The sequence below is a fragment of the Elephantulus edwardii genome, unplaced genomic scaffold (assembly GCF_000299155.1).
Source record: "Elephantulus edwardii isolate Elephantulus edwardi_28Jun2011 unplaced genomic scaffold, EleEdw1.0 scaffold00342, whole genome shotgun sequence".
Taxonomy (NCBI): Eukaryota; Metazoa; Chordata; class Mammalia; order Macroscelidea; family Macroscelididae; genus Elephantulus; species Elephantulus edwardii.
The window spans coordinates 2,248,617-2,264,182 of record NW_006400092.1 but is presented as its reverse complement, the minus strand read 5'-3'; the positions used below and the strand labels follow the sequence as shown (position 1 = coordinate 2,264,182).

The window sequence follows — 15,566 nt, the reverse complement described above, 5'->3', positions numbered from 1 at the left end:
TAATAAAAAAATATGATTCAATAAAATAAAAAGAAAGCAGCATTTACAATACACTTTATCTGCTGAGCTTTCACAGAAAAAAAGCCCAAGATGGGGGTTTGGAATGAGCTAGTGTGGTAAAGCAGGATGAGAAAAAGAGATAGATGAAGACTTTGTGTAAGAACATAAGACTCTATAAGGCAGTTTAGATGCACTAAAGTAATGAGAACTAATTCTTCTTCTTTTTTTCTAGTGACTTATAATTATTTTGTGTATATCAAAATTGACAAAAGGTCTTCTCAATTGCAAGAGCACCAACAATATAATTCATGTTTGACCAGTATCAAAAACGAAAAGGGATTTAAAGGTATACATTAAACAATGATTTATCTTCCTAGTAATCAAATTCTTAGTTCAATAGTCTTTATTTTTAGTACTTTTGAATTTCATGTTGGTTTACCCTATTGGTTTCTTAAACTGTTTACTTGCATGTTTTAAATGTCATTATTGTGTATTTTTGAGTTGGAATCCGACCCATAGCTGACCCTCCTGTAGGTTTTCAGAGGCACAAGAGATTGCCCATCCTTCTTCTGCATGTTTTCAATAGACATCTGATAAATAAAGTAACAAATAAAGTTCTAGATTTTATCCTCATAAATGTCCATCCTATAGGCTTCTGTATCTGATGCCTTTTACATCAGTTATAAAACCAAAACCAAAAACCTACTGCTATTGACTTGGTTTGAACTCATAGTGACCTTCCATAGATTTCTAAGACTTTAAGTCTTTCTGGGAGGAGATGGCTCACCTTCCTCCCAAGGAGCACTTTCATCTTTTAAACAAGTAAATCAAACTTTCATTTTTTATTAGCAGTCCAGTAGATTATGTACCGTATGACCAGAATTCATTTTTACCTAATTACTCAAGTCTAAATCATGAGAATAATTCTTTTTTTTATTCTATTTCTTACTTACCTCTCTATACCTTTCCTTTCTTCCAGTGATAGTGTGATGATCATTCTTTCATTCTCTCAGTCTATATTACCTTTCTCTTTGCTCATCTGAATATGTGTCTATTTTCTATACACTGATTTTTACTTTGTCTCCCATGTTTCTGGAACCAATATCAGCAGCCAAAACTAGACAAGGGGTAGACTAAGGGTCAGACCATCAATTACTTGTGTCCAAGTTCAAATTGAGGCTGAAGAAAATTAAAACAACTACACAAGAACCAAAATATGATTTTGAATCTATTCCATCTGGATTTAAAAATAATCTTAAAAGTAGTTTGAAGCATTGAACACCAGTGACCGAAGGCCAAATGAATTGTGAGATTATATCAAAGCTATGATCCTTGAAGAGAGAAAAGGTCATTACCAAGACAGAGGAAGAAGAAAAATCCGAAATGGATGTCAGAAGAGACTCTGAAAATTGCAATAGAGTATCGAAGAAGCCAAAACAAAAGGAAAACATGCTACAGTGAAAGAACTGAACAGAAGATTTCAAAGGGCATCTTGAGAACACAAAGCAAAGTATTATAATAGGATTTGCAGAGATCTAGAATTGGAGAATAAAAAGGGAAGAGTTCGCTCTATTATTTTTCAAGCTGAGAGAACTGAAAAACAAATTTAAGTCACAAATGGCAATACTTAAAGATATTATAGGCAATATCCTGAATGACCCAGGAAGCATCAAAATAAGATGGAGGGAATACACAGAGTCCGGGTACCAAAAAGAACTATCTGACACTGAAAAAAATTACAGAAAGTGCCACAAAAGCAGGAGTCAATAGTAATGAAGTAGGAAGTTGAAGCTGTACTGAAGGCATTGGAACAAATAAGGCCCTAGGAATCAATGGGATACCAACTGACTTGTTTCAGTTTACAGAAACAGCTCTGGATGTGTTCGCCAGTCTATGTTAAGAAATTTGGAGGACAGCTATCTGGTCAATAGACTGGAAGAGGTCCATATTACTGCTGAAGATCATTCAAAAGCAACTAGAACTGTACATAGACAGGGAACTGCTAGAAGTTCAAGCAAATTTTAGAAAAGGCTGCCATGGCACCAGATCATTGCTCATGTCAGATGGATCCTGGTTGAAAGTAAAGAATACCAGAAAGATGGCTACTTATGCTTTATTTACTATGTAAAGGCATTTGACTGTGTCTATCATAACAAGTTATAGTTAACATTGACAAAAATGGGAATCCCAGAGCACTTAATTGTGCTCATTCAAAACCTATGCCTAGACCAAAAGGTTATTGTGTGAACAGAGCAAGGAAACACTTCATTTTTCAAGAGACTGGATTCTGTGAAGAAAGATGAGTTTTCAGGATTGGGGGAAGACTTATCAATAAACTTTGTTATGCATATGAAAAAACAGCTTGCTGAAAGTGAGGAGGACTTGAAGCACTTGTTGCAGAAGATCAAAGAATATAGCCTTCAATATGGATTGCATCTCAATGTAAAGAAAGGAAAAATTCTTACCACTAGACCAATAGATAACATCATGATAGGTACAGAAAAGATTGAAACTGTCAGCAACTTCATTTTACTTTGATCCACAATTAACTCCCTTGGTACCAGCAGTCAGGAAATTAGGAGTCATATTGCACTCGGAAGGTCAGCAGTCAGGTACCTCTCCAAATTATTGAGGAACAATGATGTCAGTTGAAGAATAATATGTGTCTGACTCAGGCAACGGTCTTCCCGATCACTTGCTATGCATCTGAAAGCTGGGCAATGAATAGGATGACATAAAATGAATTGATGCCTTTGAGCTGTGGTGTTGGAGAAAACTTCTGAACATACCATGGATGGCCAAAGGAAAAAATATATATATCTTGGAGAAAGTGCAGGTAGAGTGCTTTTGCAGGCAATAATTATAAAGCTTCACTTCACATACGTATAGCATGATGCTAGGAGGAGCTATTCCTTGGAGAAGGACATGATGCTTGGAAAAGCAGGAGTCGATGAAGGAGAGGAAGACTTCAACCAGGTGAATTGACCAGTGATGACCACAATGGCCTCTAGTGTGTCTGTCAGGAAGGGTGAGGATGGCACAGTACAGGACATGGTTCAGATCTGTTATTCACAGGGTTGCTATGAATTGTACTCAACTTGACAGCACCCACATTTAGGGAGCTCTGGTAGCCAATCCAAAGGCTAATTCACTAGCTGCTTTGCTGCAGAAAGATGGACAATCTTCTCCTATGCAATTTACTACCTTTAAAAAGCCACTGGAGTATCAGCTATGAATCGAGCCCCTACTTGATGACCCTTAACAACAGTAATAATTGCCTCCTTTCCTGTCCCTAGTAACCACTTAACTTTTCTTTCTGTATGTGTGTACCTTTCTTCAGCTTTTTTATAATAGTGGACTCACGATATTTATCCTTCTGTGACTGAAGTATAAGGTCCTTGAGATTAGTCCACATTATACAGTATATTGCACATTTTTCACTATTCTATAACGTTGTAAGTATTCCATTTCTAATTTATAAAATAGACTAGAGCAAAAATTAGCCAATGGGCAACGTATGACAGTTGGAAAGGGTTGTGCATGCTCAGCTTCCATTCTCTTCCATGGAATCACAACGTGTTAATGTTCCAACATTAATGTGTGATGATGGTCACAGTATTGCCAATGGAAGAAGTTTATCCTAACCTCAATGTTCAAAATTATTGGAGTGTCATTATATAGGCATAATTGATTGATAAATTATATACATGGTTGATCTTAGCCTTCAGGCCACCAACATCCAACCCAAATCCCTAACCATCTTGTAGTTGGTCTTTATGACTGGTCACAGCCCCCCTCCACTCTATGACTTAGATGTGACCAGCCTGAAGATCTGGTATGGTCAGTTTCCACTCTTAACAAATATTTATCAAGTATGGCATAGAAGATAAGGTAGCCTGGAGGATAGCTTTGGTGACACATATCGTTAAGTACTTTATTACTTGTTTTGTGCCTGCAGCTCAGCTACAACTCAAAGTGAGGTTATGAATAACAGATCTGAACTTTTCTCTAGGCTGAGCTAATTCGACTATCTCTGACACACCTGATCCCATTGCCACAGTCACTGTGTGAATCCATTTCATCCAAGGTCTTCCTCTCTTGCACTGACCCTGCCAAGAATGACTCTTCCAAGTGCTTCTCTAAGGATTGGCCCTTCCTGACAAAATGACCAAAATATGTGAGATCTAGTTTCAAAGTCCTTGCCTTCAAGGAGCAACCTGGTCTCGCTCTCTCCAGAAAAGACCTGTTTGTTATTTTGACAGTCCATGGTATGGTCAATACTTTTTCCACAGCAACACAACTCAAAGGCATCAGCTTATTCCATTTCTAGACAAATTCAACTTAGAGTGAAATGATCTGTAGTTGGTGAGAATGGCACAGGATAGGGCAAGATTAAGATCCAGTGGTCATAAGGTTGCTGTGAGTCACAGTTAACTCGATGGCACATAACAAGAAATGATCTGTTGTGTGAGGTGCCTTTTAGTTAGCTTCAACTCGTAGCTACACTTTGAACAACAGAATAAAACCCTGACAGATCCTTTGCCATCTTCTTACTCACGCTTGTGCTTCAACCTAATGTTGCAGTCACTGTGTTTCACCATTTCCTTAAAAGTCTTCCTTTCCTTCACTTATCTTCCAATTTTGGAAGCATTTTGCGTTTTTCCAAGAAGTTGCCCCCCCCTAAAATATGTCCAAATACATTTTTAATATTCTGGATGCACCAGTGTCCTACTGCAATTCATGTTTCTCTGTTAACCAAAAGATCTGTTGTTTTAATCCACCAATTGCTCTGTGAGGAAAAGATGAATAATCTCCTGTTGTAAAAGATTTACAACCTGATAAACATGACTGAGGATCACGAATAGTGAGAGAAGAATGATCAGTTTCCTCTCATGTGATTTACTTCCTCTGAAAACCTTCTGGAAGCTCAGCTATGGTTAGTTCTGAGTCAATGGTACACAACAATAGTTGGAATAGGCTTAATGGCAGTGGAAACAATCTAAGGTTTAGAGAATACACCAATGAATTAGCTCAGCTTTGGAAAATCATTGAGCGTTATTAATTAAATCCAATTGAAAGTTAGTAAGCCATACAACTTTATATAAAGAATATTCACCCTTATTTTCTTGTTTTTGTTCTGTACTCATTCTGTAAGATTGCTTCTGTTGCCCAGTCCTCTGGAGTTCATTTCAGTCCAGCTGCTACTTTATTTCCACTGAACTGAAAAATTGGACAGATAGTGAGAAGATCTGCTCTGCACTAGGGGCTTATTTGATGGTGATCAACACTAAGGATGAGCAGGTACTTTCTCACAGACAAGAGGGTTATTGAGCCTTGTCTCTTCCCTTGGCTTAGGAGAAGGGTTTTTGTTTACTTGTTTGTTTTATTGCCCTGAAATTTGAATAAAATGTATATTAGAGCAAAGCTAAGCAAATAAAATAGTGAATTTAAGACATAGGAAAATTATATTTTCTGTTTAAGAAATACCATGGAAATGAAATCATTTTCCCACACTCTATCTCTTCATCTCTTTCCTCCTTCTCAGTATTTTTCAACTTTTCATCTCTCCCTATTTAAGTAGTTTCCTCTTTCTTGTTTTCTAGTTCACTAATCCTTTCTTTACTGTTTCTATTCTGCTACTGATTCTAAATGGCTTGAGTTCTAATTTCAGTTTTTGTTTTTTTTTCTTTCTAAAATTTTACTTTACACAGAAGAATGTCTATCTGTGTTTCATTGATTATGCAAAGGCATTTGACTGTGTGGATCATAACAAACTGTGGCTGACTCTGAGAAGAATGGGAATCCCAGAACATTTAATTGTGCTAATGTGAAACCTATACTTGGACCAAGAGGCAGTAGTCAGAATAGAGCAGGGTAACACTGCATGATTCAAAATTGGGAAGGGTGTATGCCAGGGATACATCCTGTCTCCATACCTTTTCAACATGTATGCAGAGCAGATTATCTGAGAGGCTGGGCTCTATGAGGAGAATTGTGGCATCAGGATTGGTGGAAGATCTATTAACAATCTGTGTTATGCAGATGACACAACCCTGCTTGCTGAAACTGAGGAGGACCTCATGCACTTGCTGCGAAGGGTCAAGGACTGCAGCCTTCAGTATGGGCTGAGGCTCAATGTCAAGAAGACAAAGATTCTCACCACTGGACCTATTGGCAGCATCAGGATGGATGGCGAAGAGATTGAGATTGTTCACAGCTTCAGTTTGCTCGGCTCCACAGTCAACACTCTTGACATCAGCAGTCAGGAAATCAAAAAGCGTGATGGGAAAGTCTGCTTGAGGGACCTCTCTAAAGTACTCAAGAGCAACGGTGTCTCTCTGGAGACTAAGGTGCACCTGATACAGGCCATGGTCTTTGCAATCGCTTGTTATGCATCAGAGAGCTGGACAATGACCAGGGAGGACAAAAGGAGAGTTGATGCCTTTGAGCTGTGGTGCTGGAGAAGAGTACTGAATGCACCATGCACTGCCAGGAAAACAAACAGATTCATCTTGGAGAGGATTAAACCAAGCTACTCCTTGGAGGCAAGGATTCTGGGGCTTCGTCTGACATACTTTGGACATGTTGCCAGGAGGGATGGGTCCTTGGAGAGGGACATCATGCTTGGGAGGGTGGAGGGACAGCGCAGGAGGGGAAGACCCTCTATGAGATGGATTGATTCGGTGACTGGGGTAATCGGGATGGGTGTGTCAGAGGCAGTGCGGTTGGCGCAGGATAGTGCAGGATTTAGGGCTGTTGTGCATAGGGTCGCTATGAGTCGCAAACGACTCGACGGCACATAACAACAACAACAAAATTTTACTTGATTATTTTGTTTCCAAATACAATACACAGTGATCCTATGAACAGCATAGCTATACCTTGCTCTATCCTCTGCTATCTTCACCATCTCTAATATGTTCAAGCCCATTGTTTATAGTCACTGTATCAATCAATCTTCTTAAGAGTCTTCCTCTCTTTCCTTCATTCTTCACCTATCTCAACATGATGTATTTTTCCAAGGACCGACCAACTGACAAGAATACCACATTCTTCTTCACTTAGTCCAGCTTCTTAAATTATTTGCTCATTGTACAGATTGAATAGCTATGGAGAAAGGATAAAACTCTGACACACATCATTCCTGATTTTAAACTCTGTAGTATTTCCTTGTTCTGTTTGTTTAACTCTTCTTGGTCTAGGTATAGGCTTTGCACTGAGCACAATTAAGTATTCTGAGATTCCCATTCTGCCATATGTTAGCGTTAATTTGTTATTACCCACACCATCAAATGCCATTTCATAGTCAATAAAAACAAATAAACATCTTTCGTATATTTTCTGCTTTAAGCCACAATCCATCTGACATCAACAATGAAATCCTTTGTGCCAATGCCTCTTCCAAATGCTGCATGAATTTGTGGTAGTTTCTTGTCAATATACTGTTCTAGCCATTTAAAAAAAATAATCTTCAGTAATACTTTATTGCATGTGGTATTAATTATATTGTTTGATGATTTCAATATTTTGTTGGATCATCTCTTTGAGGAAGGAGAACAAATATGGATCTCTTCCTGTCAGTTGGCCAGGTAGCTGTTTTCCAAATTTCTTGGTACAGATTAGTGAGTATGTCCACTGCTGCATCAGTTGGTTGAAACATCGCAATTGGTATTACCTCAATTCCTAGGTTTTATTTGGTTTTTGTTTTGTTTTATTTGCCAATGTCTTCAATGTTATAATCAATTCTTGATCATACACTATTTGCTGAAATGGTTTGGTGTGCACCAGTTCTTTTTTTTTTGGTTTTTGTTTTGTTTTATTTGCCAATGTCTTCAATGTTATAATCAATTCTTGATCATACACTATTTGCTGAAATGGTTTGGTGTTGACAATTTATTTTTAATTTTTTGTAGAGTGGTTTTGCGTTCCTTCTGTCTTGTTTTGATGCTTTCTGCATCATTCAACATTTTACATATAAAATTCTTCATTATTACAATTCAAAGCTTGAATTTGTTCTTCAGCTCTTTTGAGAAATGTTGATCACTTTCTCTTTCCATTTTCTAACTCAATTTCTTTGCACAAAGATATGTATAATATTTTTCTTTTTCTTCTTGAGCTGCCTTTTGAAATCTCATGTCCAGCTCTTTTATTTCAATATTTCTTCTCTTTGTTTTGGCTTTTCTATGTTCTAGTGCCATTTTTAGAGTCTATTCTGACATCCATTTCGGTCTTTACTTTCTCCTCTGTTCTTGTAACGACCTTTTGCTTTCGTCACGGATGATATCCTTATTATCATCCCACAACTCATCTGGTCTTCAATCAGTGGTATTCAATGCCTCAATTCTATTCTTAAGATGATTTTTAAATTCAAGTAGAATAGACTATAGGCCATATTTTGGTTCTTTTAGACTTGTTTTAATTTTCTTTAGCCTCAGTTTGAACTTGCACTTGAATAACTGATGCTCTGTTCCACAGTTGGTATCTGGCCTGGTTTTGACTGCTGGTATTGAGCTTCTCCAACAATTTCATCTAAAACTCTTTTACAGGGTTTAAAGAAGATTTAGAAGGGTAGCTCAAGAAGACAAAGCCAAGTATTATTACAGAATGTGAAAACAGCTGGAGTTGGAGAATACAAAGGGAAGAACTTGCTCACATTTTTCAAGCTGAAAGAACTTGGGGGGAAAATTAAATTCTCTAGTTGCAATACTGAGAGATGCTACAGGTAAAATCCTGAATAATCCAGGAAGCATCAAAAGAATATGGAAGGAATACACAGAATGACTGTACCAAAAAGAATTTGTTGACATCAACCTATTTCAGAAAGTAGTACAGGATCAATAACTAATTATGAATAAGGAAGAAAGTCAAGGCACTGATGACATTGGCTCTATTCCTCTCCAAGGAACAGTCTCTTTAACAACATGTTGAAAGTATATGAGACAAAGTTTTATCATCTTTGCCTCTAAGGAGCATCCTGCATCTGCACTCCAAGACATATCTGTTCATTCTTTTGGAAATTCATGGGATGTTCAATACTCTTCTCCAACATCACAGCTCAAAAGCATGAATTTTTCTTCTATCTTTATTCAGTGTCCAACTCTAAGATGCATAGCAAGTGATCAGAAAGACCATGGCCTGAGTCAGGCACTCCTCAGTCTTCAAATTGGTATCATTATTCCTTAGTAATTTGGAGAGTTTCTTAACTGCAGATTTTCCCAGTGCAGTGCATCTCTTGATCTCCTGGCTGCAAGAACCAAGTATATTGATCGTGAGTCCAAGTAAGATAGCTGTTGACCATTTCAATCTTTTCTCCATCTATCATGATGTTGCCTCTTGGTCCATTGGTAAGAATTTTTGGCTTTTTGTTGATGAGATGCATTCATAATGAATGCTGCAGTCTTTGATCTGCAGCCAAGTGCTTCATGTCCTCTCACAGCAAGCTAAGTTTTGTCATCTCTGTAATGAAGGTTCTTTATGAATCTTCTTCCAATTCTGATTCCTCATTCTTCCTTATAGAGTCCAGCTTCTTCATTTGCCCAGTATACAGATTGAATAGGTATGGAGAAAGGATACAATCTTGACACACATCTTTCCTGACTTTAAATCATTAAGTATTCCCCTGCTGTGTTCACACAACAGTCTCTTGGTCTAGGTATAGATTTCACATGAATACAATTAAATTAAATTAAATCTTGGATTCCCATTCTTCTCATTACCAGGTGCCTTTGCACAGTCAGTAAAGCACAAATAAACATTCTTCTGATATTCTTTGCTTTCAACCAGATCCATCTGACATCAGCAATGATATCCCTGGTGCCACGCCTCTTCTAAATACAGCTTGACGTTTTGGCAGTTTTCCATTTCTGTACTTTTCTAAGCATTTTTTAATTATCTTCAGCAGTAGATTTTCTGCATGTGGGATTAATTTTCATAATTTCCACATTCTGTTGGATCAACTTTCTTGGCTATGGGAATAAATAACAGAATGTACAAAGAGCTGGCTGTTTTTGTTAGGAAGGAATTGGGAGTGAAAATTTATTTTGTGATCTTATGCTGACTTGTTCCCCTGTTATGGATTGAACGTTATACTCGCAAGTGATATCTTTGACCCTGTCCTGTTCAACCAGGAAAATACCTTTGCTCCGGGGCAGTGGGGACCATGTGATCCCTTTTATTTTCTTCTTGTCTCTCTGAGATCACAAAGAATTTAGTACAACCTAGATAACTGTAAATACTAAGAGTCCTTTTCTTTGTTCCATCAGCAATTCATCATGCAGAAGCTTGATAGGAAATTTGCTTACTACTTTGGATTGTCAGACCCAGAGGGCAATCGCCAGTGGCAGTGGGTTGATCAGTCACCATACAAAAAAAGTGTCTCGTGAGTATGGAATTAGATCAAGGAATCCTGGGCCTTAGACCTTACTAAAGTTTTTTGTGGTTCCCCCCCCCTTCTTTAAAATTGTGATTTTAATGAAAGTTTACAGAAAAGTTGGATTTTCATGTATTCATTGTTGCATAATTTCGCCCCACCCCAAGACCTTACTAAAGTTTCAAGGTATTCCAGATACCAGCCATTAAACAAAACAACCACCAAAATATGTATTTTTAGCCATATTTATATCTCTTACAAAATAGAAAAGTATAAATTAATGGTATACTCAGCTATAATATTTAGTATTTTTTAAAACAGGAATGCTAGATTCTGATGCTCTTACAACAACTCGTACTTATGCAGTGCCTTATAAAGTTTAAAGTACTTTAGTATACATTTCCCCCAGTAACTACATAGAATACATGGATATTAGTCTAGTCTTCATTTTTAAATAGGAAAACAGAATATGGAAAATGAAAAAAATTTTACCAAGAAAACAAGGAATAATTAGCAAATACAAAGATTTTCACTAGTTCTCCTGACTTCAAAAGGAGTTTCTAAAAAACAAACTATAGTGATACTTGGGACGTAGGGGAAATACCTTCTTCTTATGAGAAAGCCCTGTGAGATTGACTGTCCTATAAGAACAAGAGAGGGTGAATAAGTACTTGAGAGCCTCACTGATAGCTAGGGGGAAGATGTTTAACATGTTCTGAACAGCTTAAGATAGCAGAAAACAGGGTTACATGGCACCAAGGTAAATATAAAAAAACTCAAGTGGGAGAAAATCTATTTAAACTTGAGAGTTTTACAGAAGACAGCATGAGAAGGAAGGAATAGTTGGCCATATTTGGTTTGGACTCGAAACTGCTCAAGTCCGTCTTCCTCAGTCTTTCACCCTTTTTAAAGCATAATTTGAAGAAATAGTCTCATTCTTTTTCTCCCTTTCAGATTTTGGCATTCTGGTGAACCCAATAATAATGATGAGCACTGTGTTATCCTAAATTCTCGTGGAACAAAAGAAGACTCAGCTAGCTGGGGTTGGAATGATGCCTTTTGTGATGTTATTCAACGGTCCATTTGTGAAATGAAAATGAAGAACTTATGATTGAGACAATCTCCATGAACATGTGGTTGGATCGGCATCCTTCATGAAAGAAATATCTACCTAATTTGCTATTTTTTATTATGTGTACATTTTGTGTAAAAGATTTTCATAGAATTTTACAGTAGACTGTTACCTACTTCACTTATGCTAGAAGTAGTTCACGCATTCATTCATTTATTCACTCATAATTGTAGAGTCCTTTTCAAGAGCATTGAAGGAGCAAGAGACTCTGCTCTGAATTTCTCTTGACTGGTAATGGGTTATTGTTGTTTACCATTGAGTCACAATGGACTCCTAGCTGACTGTCTAATGGTTTTTCAAAGGTAGTAAATTGCACATGAGATTGCCCATCTTTCTGCTATGGAACAACTGGTTAATTAAAACCTTTGGGTTGGCAGCGTTTCTCACCACCAAGCCATCAGGACTTCAGTAATCAGTTGGGTAATTATATTAGTATTGATATAGTACCTCTATAGTCTGTTAGTTTTATTTAGGCTCTGTCAAAAGAATTTTCTATTTAATACCTTAGAGGCCCTTACTCCTTAAAATAATCAATCAATAGTAGATCAAAAAAACAGCATTTGCCAAAGGATAAAGTCCAGAAGGCAGGGATATGTAGGATAGGAAGATTAATGGAAATAAGAACCAAAGGGGAAATGTGGAAAGAGTGTGGTTACAATTGCAGGAATTATAACTAATGTTATAAATGCAAAATGTGTATGGATTTTTGAATGGAAAAAAATTTGCTTTGTAAACTTTTACTTAAATCACAAATAAAATAATTTGCTATTTCTCTCAGTCATATTTCTTATTTTAACTACAAATGTATTGTGTAGCAGAATTCAGTATCCATTCAGAAGGTAAGGGTCTAGTTTGAAACTATTAATTGGGATCTGAACTTTTTCTCTTCTTTCTTAGGCTTGCACATTTTTATCACAGAGACATATAGTTTCTGCTTGTGAATTGGCACACCAAATGGTCCCTGGTTTATTTTTTACTCCTCTTTTTAATAACATTCCTACAGATAACTCTATATCAGTGCTGCAGCTGTTGTTATGTGCCATGAACAATAGTTCTGAACTCTGTCCTATCCTGGGCCAATCTCACTGTTTCTGGCACACTTGTTCCCATTGCCACAGTGTTTTTAAATTCTTCGTGTTAAGATTAATAGCAGACTATTTATAAGAAGTCTCAAGTCAACGTAGTCTCAAATGCTTAACTAGTTCTATAAGACTATGATTTATAACTTAACAGCTGCATCCGTGGCTCAGTTCCCCAATTCTTCTATGGCCCAATGATCACTAGAAAGCCTCCCAGAGACTCGGACTCGTCAGTAGAATGACTCATGTGACCATAGGTATGCAGGCTGATTTTGGAGTAACTGGTGAGTAATAAGCCAGAATCCTGTAGAGTGTCAGTTGTGTAGCTAAATGACAACTGTGAGCAATACCAGTTATATGCTGTGCCCTAGATGAGAGAGTCCCAAAAGAAAGTGCCTACTGCTGAGGTCTCATGAGCTTATGTAAGCCTCTAGTGAAGTAGGCTTGTATCTCATCCTAATCCTTTCTCCTTAATACAACAATTACTTCGGCACAAAATTAACAATTAATAATGGGCTGGGAAAGACATCTGAATGATAAACTTTAGATATCCAGGCACAGTTGATGTGTCAATCCATCTTATCCAGGGTCTTCTCCCACGCTGTCCCTCTACCCTTCCAAGCATGATGTCCTTCTTCAAGGACTGGTCCCTCCTGGCAACATGCCCAAAGTATATAAGACTGAGCTTCAAAATCTTTGCCTTTAAGGAGCAATTTGGTTTCACCCACCCCAGGACAGAACTGTTTGTACTCTTGGCGGTTTGTGGGACATTAAATGTTCTTCTCCAGAACCACAACACAAAGGCACTGATTCTTCTTTTATTACCCTTAGTCATTGTCTAGCTCTCTGATATATAGGAAGTAATTTCAAAGACTATAGCCTGGACCAGCTACATCTTAGTCTCTAGATTGACATCCTTGCTCGTTAGTGCTCTAGAGAGGTCCCAAGGAAGATTTTCTCAATGGAATTAATCTTTTGATTTCCTGACTGCTCCCTATATATTGTTGTTATGCGACTTTGAGTCAGTACCGACGTATAGCTGACCACCCGTGGGTTTGCAGAGGCAGTAAATTACATGTGAGGAGAATGCAAGTCTATTTTCCATAGAGCAGCTGGTGGATTCAAATAACATGCCTCGAGGTTAGTAGTGCAGCTTCTCACCACTAGGCCACCAGAGCTCCCTATCTATATATTAAGATGGGTTATTTTTTATTTTTCAGAGGCCTGAGCTTAGCCATTGATGTAGAATTTACCAATTGACTCTCAGAAAGCAGTTTTCATATAATTCTTCTAACTTATCCTTATATGGAGAAGTTTTATGCTTTATCTACACACTATATTCACATTCTTAAGGAATTTTTTTAAAAAATAAACCTCACTCTAGTCACATATTTTAAAAGTTCTTTGGAATTGAGAATCTGGAAGAATTAGTGCCTTTGAGTTGTGAGGAGTGGTCAATTCTTGGAGAAGGACATCATGCCTGGAAAGGTGGAGGGTCAGTGTAAGAGAGGATGGCTCTGGATAAGATAGGTTGACAGAATGACTAGGGTAATGGCGGTAGGTGTGTCAGAGACAGTTCTCTTAGCAGTCCATGGTATAATCAACACTTTTCTCCAGCACCACAGCTCAAAGGCATCAATTCTCTTTCTGTCATCCCTAGTCATTGTCCAGCTCTCTGACACATAGCACACAATTGCAAAGACTATTGCCTGGATAAGGTGCACCTTTGTCTCCAGCCTGACACTGTTACTCTTTAGTACTCTGGAGAGGTCCCTGACAGCTGACTTTCCCAATGTAATTCGTCTCCTGATTTCCTGGCTGCTGGTACCAAGAATGTGAACTGTGGACCTTAGCAAACTAAAACTGTTAACAATCTCAATCTCTTCACCATCCAAAATGATGCTGCCAATTGGCTCAGTGGTGAGAATCTTTGTTTTCTTGCTGTTGAGCTTCAATCCATATTGAAGGCTACAATCCTTGACCTTCTGCAGCAAGTCCTCAGGTCCTCCTCAGTTTTCAGCAAGCAGGGTGGTGTGATCTGCATAATGCAGGTTGTTGAATCTTCCTCCAATCCTGATGCCACATTCCTCATACAGTCCAGCGTCCAGAATGATCTGTTCTGCATATAGATTGAAAAGATATGGAGACAGAATACACATCCCTGATGGACTCCCTCCCCGGTTTTGAGGTATGCAGTGTCTCCTTGCTCTGTTCTGACGACTGCCTCTTGGTCCAAATATAGGTTTCGCATAGGCACAATCAAATGTTCTGGGATTACCATTCTTCTCAGAGTCAGCCACAGTTTGTTGTGGTCCACACAGTCAAAAGCCTTTGCATAGTCAGTGAAGAACAGAGAGACATTCCTCTGGTATTTTCTGCTGTCTGCCAAGATGCATCTAACATTAGCTATAATATTCCTAGTTCCACAGCCTCTTCTAAACCCAGCCTGCACTTCTGGCAGTTCTCTGTTGATACACTATTTGAGTCATTTTTAGATAATTTTCATCAGAATCGTGCTTGCATGTGATATTAATGATATTGTTTGATAATTTCTGCACTCTTTTGGGTCACTTTTTAAAAAAATGGGAACAAATATCTATTTCTTGTCAGTCAGTTGGCCAGGTGGTTGTCCTCCAGATTTCTTGGCACAACCTCGTGAGCACATCCAGGGCAGCATCTGTTTGTAGAAATATGTCAATTGGCATGCCATAAACTTCTGGAGCTTTGGTTTTTGCCAATTCTTTCAGAGCAACTTGAACTTCTTCCTTCATCACCATAGGCTCTTGCTCATAAGTTATTTCATTAAATTCTTCTGTCAGGCAATTCTTTCTGGTACAGTGACTCTGTATACTCCTTCCATCTTTTTTAGTGCTTCTTGGATCATTTAAAACTCTGCATAAAGCTGAGTCTTTAGGGTTTTCTAAGTATACTATCATGTCATCAGCATAGAGGGATAATTTTACCTCCTCGTTGCCTATTTGGATAC

The 15,566-nt window shown here is 37.9% G+C and overlaps 2 protein-coding genes across 2 annotated transcripts in view; both read left to right on the top strand.

Annotated features, from left to right (window-relative positions):
• The window catches only part of CLEC4C (C-type lectin domain family 4, member C), a 63,209-nt gene extending 51,729 nt beyond the window's left edge, over nt 1-11,480 (top strand). Inside the window, exons 3-6 of the mRNA XM_006901768.1 lie at nt 233-346; nt 5,156-5,301; nt 10,263-10,378; nt 11,324-11,480. Coding sequence (XP_006901830.1) covers nt 233-346; nt 5,156-5,301; nt 10,263-10,378; nt 11,324-11,480 — 533 coding nt within the window. The remainder of the gene's footprint in view (nt 1-232; nt 347-5,155; nt 5,302-10,262; nt 10,379-11,323) is intronic.
• Nucleotides 11,481-11,500: 20 nt separating this feature from the next.
• Nucleotides 11,501-15,566, top strand: part of GDF3 (growth differentiation factor 3) — a 113,150-nt gene continuing 109,084 nt past the window's right edge. The window contains exon 1 of the mRNA XM_006901767.1: nt 11,501-11,505. Within this exon, the coding sequence (XP_006901829.1) occupies nt 11,501-11,505 (5 nt within the window). The remainder of the gene's footprint in view (nt 11,506-15,566) is intronic.